The following is a 13,092-nucleotide window of genomic DNA, read 5'->3' as shown; positions in this document are numbered from 1 at the left end:
CCCATTCGTGACGGCGCTGGCCCTTGGCCTGGGCGTCTGCCAAAGCAGCGGCGGCGAAGATGCTGGTGTATAGTGCTGTTACCGAGTTTCCGAGCCGGAGGCGTTTCTTGCTGGCAGCCGAAGTACCTCTCGAGGCCACCCCATTGGAGACGGTACTTAAGCAAGAGACGCAGCGGCAGGTGGATTGCGCCGGAGCGGCGCGGGACCAAAGACCTTGCATTCTCAAGTCATTTCTGCCGTGAACCGACTCCAATGACGAAAATCAGAGGATGGGGAATGTGACCAATTGATTGATCACAAGGATCCGACGACCAATGGCGGGACAAAATCGAGGTCGGGGTGGAAAGATGAAGGGGGTCGGAGGGGGAGGAAATATCGGGGCGGAAGGTCGAGAATCTTTTGATGATTGATCCAAAACCGGCTAAACGAAAGTCGGACCAAAACCGGCAATGCAAACCAAACAAACCGGGGGAACTTCCAGCTGTTGGAACCAAGACTAAGACTGACTGGCTTGACTTGGTCTGGTTTGGAATGGAATCAGCCATCCCTTTCCTTTGTTCCCGGCGATCTGTCACATTCGCGAGATCTCATTCATTCTGCAATTTTACGACTCGTCGGATCTTCGCCTGGCAGCTCGTGGCTCTATAAATAAGTATATTCTCACCCGACAATGCTCGTCGTCCTCGCTACTGCTCTATTGGCCCTGAGCGGCAGCTTGGTGAGTGCCCACGGTTCTCACCCCGACCAGCCGCCCTCGTCGGATTGGGCCACCCGGCATATGCAAGGTATTTACTACTCCCATCTATCATGTTGATATCCGTCCCGAGAGGGAAGCAATTGATTGTGTGACTGACTCTCCGGCCCCAATTGAACAGAGGAGCATCACATTGATGCCTTCGATGCTGCTTCCTTCTTCTCCCTCCACGACTATGATGAATCCGGGGCATGGACTCCCGAGGAAGTGCGCAAGACATACGGCATGGACGATGAGACGAATGCAGGTGCCACAGAGGATCGCAAGAGCCAAGCCTTAAGAGAAGTGTTCACGCTCTTCGACCCCACGAATACTGGCTTCATCACCCGCGACAACTGGATGCGCATCATCGGCGAGGGCACTCGGCTGCCCGATCTGGGCTTCGGTCCGGGCCACCACGGCGACATTGAGTATGAGTACGAGATCCACCACTTCGAGAAGTATCATGGCGAAGATGCGACAGAGGAGGAGCTCACCCACCCCGAAGACATTGAGCACTTCCGGCGGCACGACGAGGAAGATCTGGCGATGGAGCGCCTCGAGCAGCTTGAGAGCATGCAGATCGTCGAGGCCAACATACCGCAGAAGTTCCTCAAGCAAGCTTAGATGAGTGTACATTAGATTCTTTATGTTGTTGTTGTTATAGTTGATGATGATACTGTACATAATAAATGTGTGATGAGACGAACATCCTCGTGGGTGGTCATACCTTGGAAATAATGCCAACCCAATCCAACCGAAGCGTCATGAACGTTATAACGTTATAACTCCAGCGCCGGTACCTTAACATCAAACACGCAATGCATCACCCCCGGAGCATACGTCTTGACCTGTTCAACATGTCGACACTCCGCCACGACCTCACCTTCCACCTCCAAAACCTCCCCCCTCAACCTCCCAACCTCCATCGTGACCCGATCCCTCATCTCCTCAATGCGCCTCACATCCACATTCTCATGCACATGCAACCAACCCCCCAACCTTCCATCCACCATCCGACACGCATCCCCCCAAGCAGCCTCCGACGACGGCAACAATCCCAAATTAACATGTCTAACAGGCGCCCACCGGCCCCTCACCTCCATCACATCCCTAATCTGCGCCAAAACCCGCGCCGCAAACCGATTATCCCCATGAAACACCACCACCTTATCCCCATCCTCCCCATCCCTCAACCCATCCACCAACTCCTCCACCCCCATCCCACCCTCCAACACCCCATCCTCACCAACCCTAACAACCCTACATCCCCACCCATTAGCCAAACACCCCCTCCGTAACCCCTCAACAGACCACCCATTAATCTCCCATCCCCAAACCCTCCTCACCCCGCGCCGGAGGTACGAAAACACAAAATACCCTATCCCCGCATACATATCCACCACACTCATCCCTATACCCTCCATATCCTCCCTCGCTAACCCCTCCATCCCCGATCCCAATATCCGCGCCTTCTCCGTAACATTCCCCCTCGAGAACATCGTATACATAGGCGCCCAGATCTGCTCAATGCCATGGTTCTGCACCGTGCTTACCCAGAACGCGCGCCCCAGGTCCTCTGCTGTTGGCGAGTCCAGGTCTGTGATTGTGCTGGGCGCGGGCCCAAAGTCCCCGTGCAGTGGGAGTAGGCCGCCGGGACTGCGCATGCGGTTCTCGGTGCCTTGTGCGTCGGTTAGGGCGATGGGGGCGTTCATGGCGATGTGGGTGAGGTTGTAGCGGGAGAAGGCGGAGAGGATGCATTCGTACAGAGTCGTCTTTTGGGTTGCCGTTAGGGTGCTGTAGAGGGTGTGCCAGGCGGGTGGGGTGGTGAGGGCGTTGACGGGGAGGAGGAGGAGGGGGGCGTAGATTGTGAAGCGTTTCGGGAGGGAGGATATGGGGAGGGTGGTGTCATTGTTGTTGTTGTGGTGGTGGGTTAGGTAGGTTGTGATGCCTTTTTGGAGGGGGTTGAGGAGCGTCGGTTTGGGTTTGCGGGGGTGGTTGTGGTGGTTGTTATGGTTCTTCGTGGTGGTGGTGATGACATTGTCGGTGGTGAGGGGGAGGGGTGATGTGGTGGTTGTGGTTGTTGTGTCGGTGGTAGATTCGGGGTTATCTGGGGGTGGTAGCATGGCGAGGGAGGTGTGTAGGTGGGTGCCAATCGCTGGTTGAAGCGTGTGGAAGCTGTAGATGTAGATGCAGGAAGATATTGTACCTTGGTGGTTACCGATGGTGTATTGATCTGACGAGCCATGATGAAAATTACATGATCTGCGGGGAGTGGGGAATGTATTGTGAGTCGGAAGTGGGCTGTCGAGCTAGGTTGGTACTATAGAGTGCAAGATAGAAATAATAATGACACAATACAAATCACATCAAAAATTAGGGGGGTGAACTTGCTGGATTACAGTCTAGAGTTTACTAATCTCGTGGATTTTTTTTCTCGTAATCCTAATGAGAAAAAAAATTTATGTCCAAGTTCAATTTACTAGTTTGAATACTCATCGTCAATCCTCTGTAAGCGTCTTTGTACAATTCTCTAAGAATCATTTCAATGGCATTTATTCTTAAGCTTTTCACTCTTTGTATATATACTGTTTCTTTATTGTTCTTTTCTCTCTATTCTTTCTCTACAATATATCTTATATAGTAAGTTCCAAAGAATGCTATCGGCCGGTGCCACTCTACCCATACGTTTCTTGAGATTGGCACGCTCGAAAAGAGAAGAAACCTCCCATTGCTATTATACTATATCTATGTCCGCCTCCGTGCACCTCCCCGAAGTAATCATCTAGACATTGTCCCGTAGAAGAAAGCCGCCATTCTGCAGCTTCTGGAAAACGCCCTCAGGGTCATACTTGGCCGCCACCTCCTGCATCCGCTTGACATTCTCGGCCCCATAGCTGCCCAAAACCTTCTGGAAAGCGGTAGCAAAGCTCATACACTTGAAATCCAGAAGAAGTCCTCTCTCCTTAGCCAGACTCTGCACCCTTTCAGACATGGTATTCACGGCACTTTGTGCAGCAACATCATCGCCATCTTTGGGCCATTCGCAGGTGAATACCCACCCTATTACAATTGGGGGAAGTTGCATTAGCCTTAACAACTGACATGCAAGGAATGGGGAGTAAACATACAGCATTGTGGAACACTCTCGTGGCCCATGATATTCTCACCACGGTCTTTACCAGCTTGAACAGCAGCTGTACCGACTGGCTGAATGGTATAATGTAGGACGGTATCAGCTGGAAGGGTCTTACGGACCTCAACCCAGGTTTTATACACTTCTTCGTATAGCTCGGGTGAGTTCCGGGTGGTAACTGTACAAATAGATCGTCTATATCTATATTAGTAACCATAAGAGTAAGCTCCGGTTACAACTAGTACTTACTTGAGAGGTGTCTGGGCATGACCCATAGCTTGAGCTAGAGATAAAAGGGTACCATTTGTCGAGGGTATAACTGTTGTCATCAAGCTTTTGAGGTCATGGAACGGCCTGAAAGTTTCCCGGGCCTCAGACTCAGCTGGATGGTCTCCATAGAGTAGGCCTACTGCAACAAAGCCGTTGTTGAAATTGGTAAACAGCCCAATCTTGGGATCTTTCTCCATAATTTTTTGAACTTCGAAAGTAGCCTGGTTAATTGCCACATGATCCTCGGGGTTGTAGAGATTGATGGTATATTGGACATTGATCAAAGGGTGGGTTTCAAGATCAAACCGTGTCACAATGCCTGTTATGATTGAGATTAATTAACATATATTCTGAAGACAACTATGCCATTAGACATACCAAAGTTAGAGCCACCACCCTTGAGGGCGCGGTAGAGATCGGAGTTCTCATTTCTATTAGCATTGATGAGTTTTCCATCCGCGAGTAAGATCTGGAGGACTCGTTAATTTTTAAATCCTGGTACTGCCATGCCCTACACTCAACTCATCGCCCAAAATAGAACAAAAACAAAGAATGTCAAAGGCATTCTCGAACATACCTCAAAGTTCTTCACTCCATCAGCGCCGAGTCCATAAAGATTAGGCAAAGCCCCCAAACCTCCTATTGCAAAGTAGTCAATGTCTTATTCCAACAATAAGGGGTCACACAGAGACAGGCAAGCAAGCAAGAAAGCACACATACCTCCTAAGAGGAACCCTCCCAGTCCCACCTGGGAATCCCTTCCCCCAATGGCTGACAGCCCTCGCTCCTCCAGCCAAGCATATACCTCGCCCCAGGTATTTCCCGACCCAAAGCGTGCAATGCCTTGTTGATCAGACAGTAGTTCCTTTGACCTAAGCTCCCTGATATCCAACACCACACCTGCTTCACCGGCACTGCTGAATCCCACATTCGGGTTATGACCGGTTGTGCGGACAGCGAACTTGGTACCAGTCTCTTGTACAATAGCCAGGGCCTTGATCAGTTCCTCAGCAGTGCTCAGGTAGACATATGCTGCCGCAGGAGTCCAGCAGGTCTGTGACCAGGGGTAAGTCACAGCAGCTTGGTACTTGTCTCCAGATTCATTGATCACCACTTTATCGGGAGTATCATCGGGAAAGATAGATCTAAGCTGATCTAAAGCAGCGGCCGCCATGATTGTCCTGTGTAAAGATGAGGATGGGGGATTGGATCAGTTGTTGTTACAGGTTGATATTTTATTGAAATGTGCTGAAGGCAGTGAAGTGAGCAGTAGCTGTCTTTTTGTTTTCTTCTCTTTTGGTTCTCGCACGAGCTCGACTGGAGGTGTCTGGGAGTTTTATATTACAAGAGACGCCTGTCACTTCGGCTCCTAGTCTCGCTTGAAGTCTCTGACTAGGAGGGATGTGCCCAAACGTGCATTGCTTGATCCACTTCACTCACTTTCTCTTTGTCTTTCATTCTCCTCCCACTGCGCCTCTCTCCGCTCCATCCAACCCCAACCCCTGTTTCTGTCCAGATCGGGGCAATGATAAGGCAGGATGGATAAGCACTAAAAGCACAGATACCCACATAAGGTGGAAAGTGGAGCCCAGCGGGAATGATCGGTTTTACTATAGCATACTAAGTATTTATCCAGCGAATACGTTGGTTGTCACAGTTGATTGGATATCTGATAATTAGCAGTCTGTTGGTGATTCACAGCTAGTGATATTCCGCAGATTTGGTCACCCGGGTTTTCTCATTGGTGCCCTGCTGGACACCTTCGTGTTATTCAAGCAACTACTGGGTCTTCTGCGTGGTCGTGCGCTGATAATTCAAACATATTATGAACGTTGTTTCTGGCGTTGGGATATAAAATAAGTTACTCTAGATTGGTTTTTTGTGTCGAATATAACAGGCAGGAGAAGCTTGTCTATGATACGGCTTCACCGTGATAAAGGTACTGTATATTCGGCTCATACGACTTCTGGATTGGATTACAGGCGTCAAAATTGCGGGTAGAGGGGGAGGGAGGAAGTCAAGTGGGTGTCAGACCAAGTTTTCATGCATAAAGTCATAAAGTACAAGCATACAGTACAGCGCTCGAACATCAGAAATGCATGACACTCGAGGCGGAACCGACCTCCATCACAAAGATACCCAGGGTCTAGGACATATGGGATTACATGGCAAGAGCATTAAGACGAGAAGAAGTCAGTCATCACATGATAGTATTCATGCAAGGCGGATAGGAGTAGCGCCCTAAGAAGGCTTAAACGATAGAGTAAGAACAAATAGGAAGGCGTATACTGGCCCTATTAGAAGTATATGAACGCTCAAATTAAAACAGAATGCAACGGGCGCTGTAACGATCGACTTGTAGCAGCAGTAGACGTAACGAGTGGTATCATGGCGAGATTAATAGTCCATCACGGAGTATCCCAGGCGGTCATTTGTGTCGAGCACACTGCTTATCAGTCAATATCAGTCATTCTATACCTGTAGATAAAGCACACTCACGAGTATTGTTTAGTCAACGTCCCCTCACCACCCTTGGAGAGATCGATGTTGAATACATAGAAGTTGCCGTCGCTAGTCACCACCATAACCTGGGGAGTGTTGGCGCTCATGGCGACCACACTGCGCAACGGGCCGTTGTTCCCGTTTGCTCCAGGTCCTTGGTTGGACTTGGGCAATTTGATCCAGGCAAAGTCTCGGGCGGGCTCCCACATCTCGCTGACTCCCTTAGGGAGGTAGCCTCCAACCTTGGCAGCAAATGTGCTCCCAACGTTTTGGGAGGTGCGCCGGATCATGCCCATCAGAGTTCCATTGTGTTTCCTCGACGCAAGCTCGGATGCGGCCATGTCTCCACCTCTATCATCGGCATCGGATAATTGTCCAAGTGAGCTTTGGCTAGACCTTCGATCAGCGGCCGTAAGTGAAGAGGATGGTGTTGCGTCTGGCGACTGTGATTGAAGGCTTAATTTGAAGAGGTGGATTGTTTCCGTGGAAGAGGATACACAAAGGAGAGTCGAGGTGGTGTTAAAAGACATGCTGTAGATTCTGGATGGTATCGACCCTCGTCGGAATTGGTAAAGCTTGCGCCCGTCGGGGACAGAGAATACCCGTATGATCGTTCCTTTGTCCGACGCAGTGGCTATAAGTGTTCCGTCGCTATTCAACGTGATACACGCTAGCGGAGACCGATGCGCTTCGATGACATTGATGGCTTCCAGCTTCAAAGTATCAAAGATCAAGACCTCGCCACTTGTAGGTGTAACATGTGTCGTTCCCGGAGGAGCGTGAGCTGGAGGTTGAAACGTAGAGGGCGGCGCCTTTTGCGGAAGAGGGTATGCAAGATAGCAGTTATCCGAGGATGGGGAGAGGGCACAGAGTGCTGCCGACAATTAGACAATCGAGCACATCCATAAAGGTAGTCGCAGCCTTACCGTTGGGGTTGGGAGAGGTCTCGATGGTATACAGGAGCTTCATCGTCTGGATATCGTAGAGGTATATCTGGTCCTCCAGCACAATGACAAGCCGTTTCCGGTTCAGCTTCACGGCCAGCACGGTCGTGGGAAATGTCAATTCGCATATCGTCGATTGGCGCTGTATGTTGCAGATGTGAGAAAAAGCGTTAACCATTTGCGCCTCGTGAATCGCGCAGCAGAAACAGGGAGAGATCATGCGATTTTTGAAAAAGAAGAATCTAACATCATGCGCGAAGGATTTCCTACGAACCTTGGTATTAGTTATTTGAAGGCGACGTGGTGATAAGATCAGCGCAACCAGGGACGTCGAGAACAGCATCTCAATAATAGCTATATTCCCTTCTTTCGTCTCATAGCTTTTTGCGAAAGGGTCCGTGGTGAAGATGCGAAACCCCTTAGAAGTCGCTGACAGGTGTCAAGACATAGTTCATGAGTGTAGAAGGGAGGAGTTGGGAGCAGGAAGAGCCTTACCCACAGCTAGATAGCTATAGTCCTGGTTAAACGTCACGAAGTTCATCGACATCGTTGCTTTGTCGATCACCGGGATCGACCACACCTCACTCCACTCTGCTTTCCTATCAAACGGATATATGACAGCACAGTATGCCGTGTGATGAATAAACCGAGAGATCCGAGATGAGCTTTGGTGATATCACGTCGCCTGGAGGAGTAACACGCTTTAGTGTCGGGTATGGAGGGGTTAGCAGATCCCTGGTTAGAGCCGGTTCCGTCACTGTTGATGGGCCTTGATTTGCATCTCTCGCTTGCGCAACTGATACTCGAGTAACGGTTCGCCGTTTATATACTCCGAGCGCCTCCACAACCGCGAGGTGACGCCGACTTGGTTGGTTGGTAGCGGAGGTATCCGGGGGAAGAACAACAGTTCCTCTCCTTTGCCGCGGTCTGCGTCAGGCGCGGCAAGCGAAGCACCTGACGCTTGGGCCACATCTTGATCGACATTTCCGCCTTTCTTTTCGCAAATTTCCACTTTATTTCTTCCCTCTCCTACGATTAACCCCGCACAACGTCAATTTCACCATGACGGCAAAAAAGGAAGCCGGCCCTGTCAAGGCAGCTACGAAAAAGCCGGCCATGGCTACAGCCAGCACGAAAGCTGAGAAGGAGGCCGATCTGGTTATGGGGGTAAGTCGCAATTGCATACTATGACGGAGTCCCACTATGCGCCTGGCGCAGATACAGACCACCCCCCAGCGCCTACATCTCTCTCGATTGCCTGTGCTACATCTAACCGTCCTAGACCAATAACAGTAGTATCGTATCTAAACGCAGCGTCGAAATGCTCTACTATCCCAAGCCCCATTTCTTTCGGTATTTCGTCAAAAAGCCCCAGCGGCGGTCGCCGTTGATCAATCGCGGATATTGGCTTCGTATGCATGCGATGGCAGAGTCGGTGCGACAATTTATGAGAGAGCCTACGGGAAAGCCCAAGTTTGTCCTGAACTTGGGGTGTGGATTGTGAGTCGTAGCAAACCGGAAGCAACCGCTTGGTTGCAGAACCTATTGGTACCTGGATCGTATGCTAAGATGGATTATCGTAGTGATCCCCTACCGTTCATTCTCCTCAGTGAAGATCCATCCCTGTGTAGAGATACGCAATTCGTCGATATCGATTATGAGAAGCTCATGATCAATAAGAAGACTGCCATCAAACGGACCGATGAAATCACACAGGTTCTCCAGGATGTAGAATTCCTATCCGACGAAAGCGCCGTGCAAATACGCAGCGCGAAATACCTAGGCATTGGATGCGATCTCAAAAATCTCAAAAAGTTGGACGATGTGCTGAGAGCCGAGGTCTTGCCCGCTGAGTGCTCAGTCCTCTTCCTAGCTGAGGTTTCCTTGACCTATATGGATGTTAAGTCTGCCAATGCGGTTGTCGAGTGGGCGTCAAAGTTGAACAACGGTACGGTGTCTATTCCGTGCGGCTCCGTGGCTGATCGCATGCAAACTAACGTCAAACCTCATAGATGCCAAGTTCTGTATTCTTGAACAGTTCTTCCCCGACGGACCCGATCATCCTTTCGCCTCGACCATGATGAAACACTTCAAGAAGCTCGGAGCACCGCTGTACTCGATTCACGAATACCCTTCACTTAACGAGCAAGAACAGCGGTTCAGGAACGCCGGATGGCAGCAAGCCAATGCCAGAAGTCTGTGGGATCTATGGTCGGATGACGGATTTGTGACCAGTTCGCTGCGATCCTCTCTGGATGCTGTGGAACCGTTCGATGAATGGGAAGAATTCGCACTTTTTGCTTCCCATTACTTCCTTCTCGTCGCCTCTACATCACAAGGAGAAATAGATCGCAGCGCAGCAAAGACCACGCAGGCCGAACAGGAAGTCGACGCGTCCAACCAGTACGCGCTTCTTGCAAAGTATCCGGCGGGAGGTGGCCAACGCAGGTTCGGAGCGCTTGTTCCAGATGGCACAAACTCGGTCGGTTACCATGCCGGGCTGGGACGGCAGACGCGACTAGCAACGACGGATCTGTACGCGAACACAAGCGACGTCACCGGTCCTACCCTGCCTGTACCTTCCCGCGACATCCCAGCCAGGATGTGTCATACCGTAACACAGCTATCTGGTGGCGATTGTTTACTTGTTGGTGGCCGGGCTTCACCCGCTGCTGGTCTTCAGGATTGTTGGCTAAGACAGGGGACCCAGTGGCGTCCGACACATAACCTCCCAATCGAGCGGTTCAGACATAGTGCGATCAGAGTGACCTTGAGCTCAGATTATGTCTTGGTCTACGGAGGAAAGACGAGCAATGGCACGACGCTGGACACCTGGTTACTATGGAGCAAAGAGGACGGGTGGCAACCCGTTGAAGCGGTCAATGGAAGCCCAAATGCTAGGTTCGGGGCCTGCCTGGCAAGCATAGACAATACGTCTGGATTCCTCTTCGGAGGAATTGGAGCGGATGGCACTATCGTGGAAGATTTCTGGACATGGAAGTTGCACCAGCGCAGTGACGGATCGTACTATGTGGAATTGCACGATGGCACAGAAAAGTTGCAGAAAGCTTCACCCACCTTTGAATATCTCAGCCGCTTCGGCGCCACCGTCAGTTGCTCCTCCCGGGGGTTGCTTCTTATTGGTGGTATCATCCCTCGACAGATTGTGCCCTATGAAAAGGAAATCATGCTACTGAATACGAAAGCGATTGTCGAGTGCCTTACTGGCGACTCTGTATCGCAGTCTGGTAACATACTGTCTGCAATAGGGCTTGGGATAAACTTTGGTGGGCCAAGACCTTTACTGGTCGGCCATGCGGCTCATACCGTCGACGCGGACGAGGTTTTGCTGCTGGGCGGTGGTGCAGTTTGTTTCTCTTTTGGAACCTTTTGGACGGAAGGCACCTGGCTTCTAAAGAACATTGACACAGCTCTTGAGAACGAGTGGGGTCGGATCTCTGAGATTGCGCAACCATTGAAAGCTGAGGAGCCGTCGGTGGAGCCATCCAATGTGGACCAACAAAGCACCAAGGATGTCACATCGATTCCTCGTGTCAAGGTTGAAACTGCCGCGCAATTTCAACAGATACTTGTGGAAGGGAAACCAGTAATCATCGAAGGTTCCGACCTTGGTCCGTGCACCGAGCGTTGGACAAAGGAGTATCTCGCGGATGCTGTTGGCAGGGACCGCAAGGTAGAAGCCACCGACCCTGCTTGCCCTGAGAAATCTGGCTAAGAGCCTCTCGATAGGTTGTCGTGCATGACGCTCAGTCCGACCATATGAGTTTCCAAACGAAGAATTTCTCCTACACAACCAAGGAGTTCGGCGCCTTCCTGGATGAAGTGCACGCGGGTGGTCGTCAATATCTTAGAAGTATCTCCACTGAAGAGCCAACCAGACAACCTGCCAAATTAGCCGTAGATTTTCCCAATCTCAAGGATGATTTCAGACTCCCGGACCCTTTTGCTATGGTTGTTGAGAACGAACACAGTTCTCCACTCAGGATCTCTGGGCCAGTCACCCTGTGGCTGCACTACGATGTGAGTGTGCATGTGAACAGATACCTGCAGAAGTGAGGCACTGACTATGTCCAGGTCATGGCAAATGTTTTGTGTCAGATCCGTGGCGAGAAGAGACTTATTCTCTTCCCACCTAGTGATGTTCAATACCTCCAGGTCCCTGCTGGGGCATCAAGCTCCACCCTTAACATATTTCAGAATTCAGTAGACGGTTCAATTGCTTCGGTGCCACACACGACGCCACATGAAGCAATTATGCGTCGTGGCGACATCCTGTTCATTCCCCCGTTGTGGTTACACACTGCATCTCCGACTGGCCAGGTCAGTGTGGCCGTGAATGTTTTCTTTCGCAATCTATCGAAAGGATATGCAGCTGGACGGGATGTCTACGGGAACCGTGATTTGCAAGCCTATGAGAAAGCGAGGACCGATCTTCAGAAGATGGCAAAGTCTTTTGATGGCCTCCCGCCTGACATGGCTCGTTTCTACTTGCTGAGACTTGCAAAAGAGCTCAGAGACAAGGCCGAAGCATAGATGAACGGAGTGTCCAGCCTTGACCCGAGGAAGTTGTATTGGCCGGCTGGCGTTAATCGCCAGTTGGCAGTCTATCAATCTCGCCACGAGATCGTTTGAGAGCAAGGTGGCACGACTTGTCTGACTCTCAGAGCCTGGCCCTGTATTCGGGACTGCACATTCTGTCTGGCCCCTCAACGACTGACTGCCTCACGATGCAGGCAGGTTGCATGTGTGAAGATCGGGCCGCTTTTCAAGGCCAGCAAGGCGAGAGGCACGTGGTAGAGGAGTCAAGTAACGCCGAGTGAACGGGTGGTGGAGTAGGCAGGAGCAGCGAGGAGCGGTTTTGGGTGGGAAGAGGGGCTGAGTTCTGCGGAGAGATACCCGGTTTAAGCTTGGCTTCTAGGGAAAAGCCGAAGTGGGGACGAGATGGACACGCCCGTGCACTCACTGGTTTGACACTTGGTTCGGGTTGGTTACAGCCAACGCAACACGGTCGGGAGGACTAACTGTGGGTGACCGATGCCCGATCTGCAGCAAGTGACACCGTAGAAGCCATATCAATGGAAAAGCAGAAGAATATCGTGATACTGTGATCGGGATGATTATTGCTGTTTACCCACCCAGAAGGTTCAGGCGACACCATGGAAAGCCTTACTTTATCCGGTCAACGTTGGATCGGCCTCGAGATACTTAATTTCACGGCTTATAGGACCATGCTTGTCCACAGACCCCTCTCCTTGTCGCGTGCCTAATCTTAGGCATGTAGATGGCTCTGCATGGCTGTGAGCTGCACTTTGTAGAACCAGGGTGAGTGCGCTACATGATTACAACGCATACTACATGCAGGTCCCCCACGAGACAGAAGAATGTACATGGGCTCTCGAGGAGTACAGCAATAGACCAAAGAAGCAATGAGGTCCATCGACTAGAGTAGCAAAGGGGCAGAAAAAGGCAAACAGCATTAAATTTTG

At 50.9% G+C, this 13,092-nt stretch overlaps 5 protein-coding genes across 5 annotated transcripts; 2 read left to right on the top strand and 3 right to left on the bottom strand.

Moving 5' to 3' along the window:
• The first annotated feature begins 548 nt into the window (after positions 1-548).
• On the top strand, positions 549-1,450 carry BO79DRAFT_199706 (nucleobindin SSP120). Its single transcript, XM_025681438.1, has 2 exons — positions 549-785; positions 876-1,450. Exons 1-2 carry the CDS (start codon positions 671-673, stop codon positions 1,358-1,360), a joined length of 600 nt encoding a protein of 199 aa, XP_025536940.1. The 5' UTR covers positions 549-670; the 3' UTR covers positions 1,361-1,450.
• Positions 1,451-1,515: 65 nt separating this feature from the next.
• On the bottom strand, positions 1,516-2,894 carry BO79DRAFT_199702 (tRNA(Phe) (4-demethylwyosine(37)-C(7)) aminocarboxypropyltransferase; the record flags this gene model as incomplete). Its single annotated transcript, XM_025681437.1, has 2 exons — positions 1,996-2,894; positions 1,516-1,914 (listed from the first exon to the last, which is right to left on the bottom strand). Exons 1-2 carry the CDS (start codon positions 2,857-2,859, stop codon positions 1,516-1,518), a joined length of 1,263 nt encoding a protein of 420 aa, XP_025536939.1. The 5' UTR covers positions 2,860-2,894.
• A 568-nt stretch (positions 2,895-3,462) lies between these two features.
• On the bottom strand, positions 3,463-5,423 carry BO79DRAFT_199700 (FAD-binding oxidoreductase). The gene is made up of 6 exons (XM_025681436.1): positions 4,860-5,423; positions 4,717-4,778; positions 4,518-4,608; positions 4,119-4,458; positions 3,865-4,064; positions 3,463-3,796 (listed from the first exon to the last, which is right to left on the bottom strand). The coding sequence occupies exons 1-6, from the start codon at positions 5,311-5,313 to the stop codon at positions 3,519-3,521; spliced, it is 1,425 nt and encodes a 474-aa protein (XP_025536938.1). The 5' UTR covers positions 5,314-5,423; the 3' UTR covers positions 3,463-3,518.
• An 826-nt stretch (positions 5,424-6,249) lies between these two features.
• Positions 6,250-8,451, bottom strand: BO79DRAFT_210466 (phosphoinositide binding protein ATG18). The gene is made up of 5 exons (XM_025682807.1): positions 8,081-8,451; positions 7,860-8,014; positions 7,568-7,727; positions 6,639-7,515; positions 6,250-6,585 (listed from the first exon to the last, which is right to left on the bottom strand). The coding sequence occupies exons 1-5, from the start codon at positions 8,130-8,132 to the stop codon at positions 6,537-6,539; spliced, it is 1,293 nt and encodes a 430-aa protein (XP_025536937.1). The 5' UTR covers positions 8,133-8,451; the 3' UTR covers positions 6,250-6,536.
• A 196-nt stretch (positions 8,452-8,647) lies between these two features.
• On the top strand, positions 8,648-12,139 carry BO79DRAFT_230831 (tRNA methyltransferase PPM2; the record flags this gene model as incomplete). Its single annotated transcript, XM_025684121.1, has 6 exons — positions 8,648-8,752; positions 8,868-9,085; positions 9,169-9,533; positions 9,598-11,279; positions 11,336-11,626; positions 11,681-12,139. 6 exons carry the CDS (start codon positions 8,648-8,650, stop codon positions 12,137-12,139), a joined length of 3,120 nt encoding a protein of 1,039 aa, XP_025536936.1.
• Positions 12,140-13,092: the final 953 nt, after the last annotated feature.

This window comes from Aspergillus costaricaensis (assembly GCF_003184835.1).
Source record: "Aspergillus costaricaensis CBS 115574 unplaced genomic scaffold BO79scaffold_27, whole genome shotgun sequence".
Taxonomy (NCBI): domain Eukaryota; kingdom Fungi; phylum Ascomycota; class Eurotiomycetes; order Eurotiales; family Aspergillaceae; genus Aspergillus; species Aspergillus costaricensis.
This window is presented reverse-complemented; position numbering and strand designations above follow the sequence as displayed.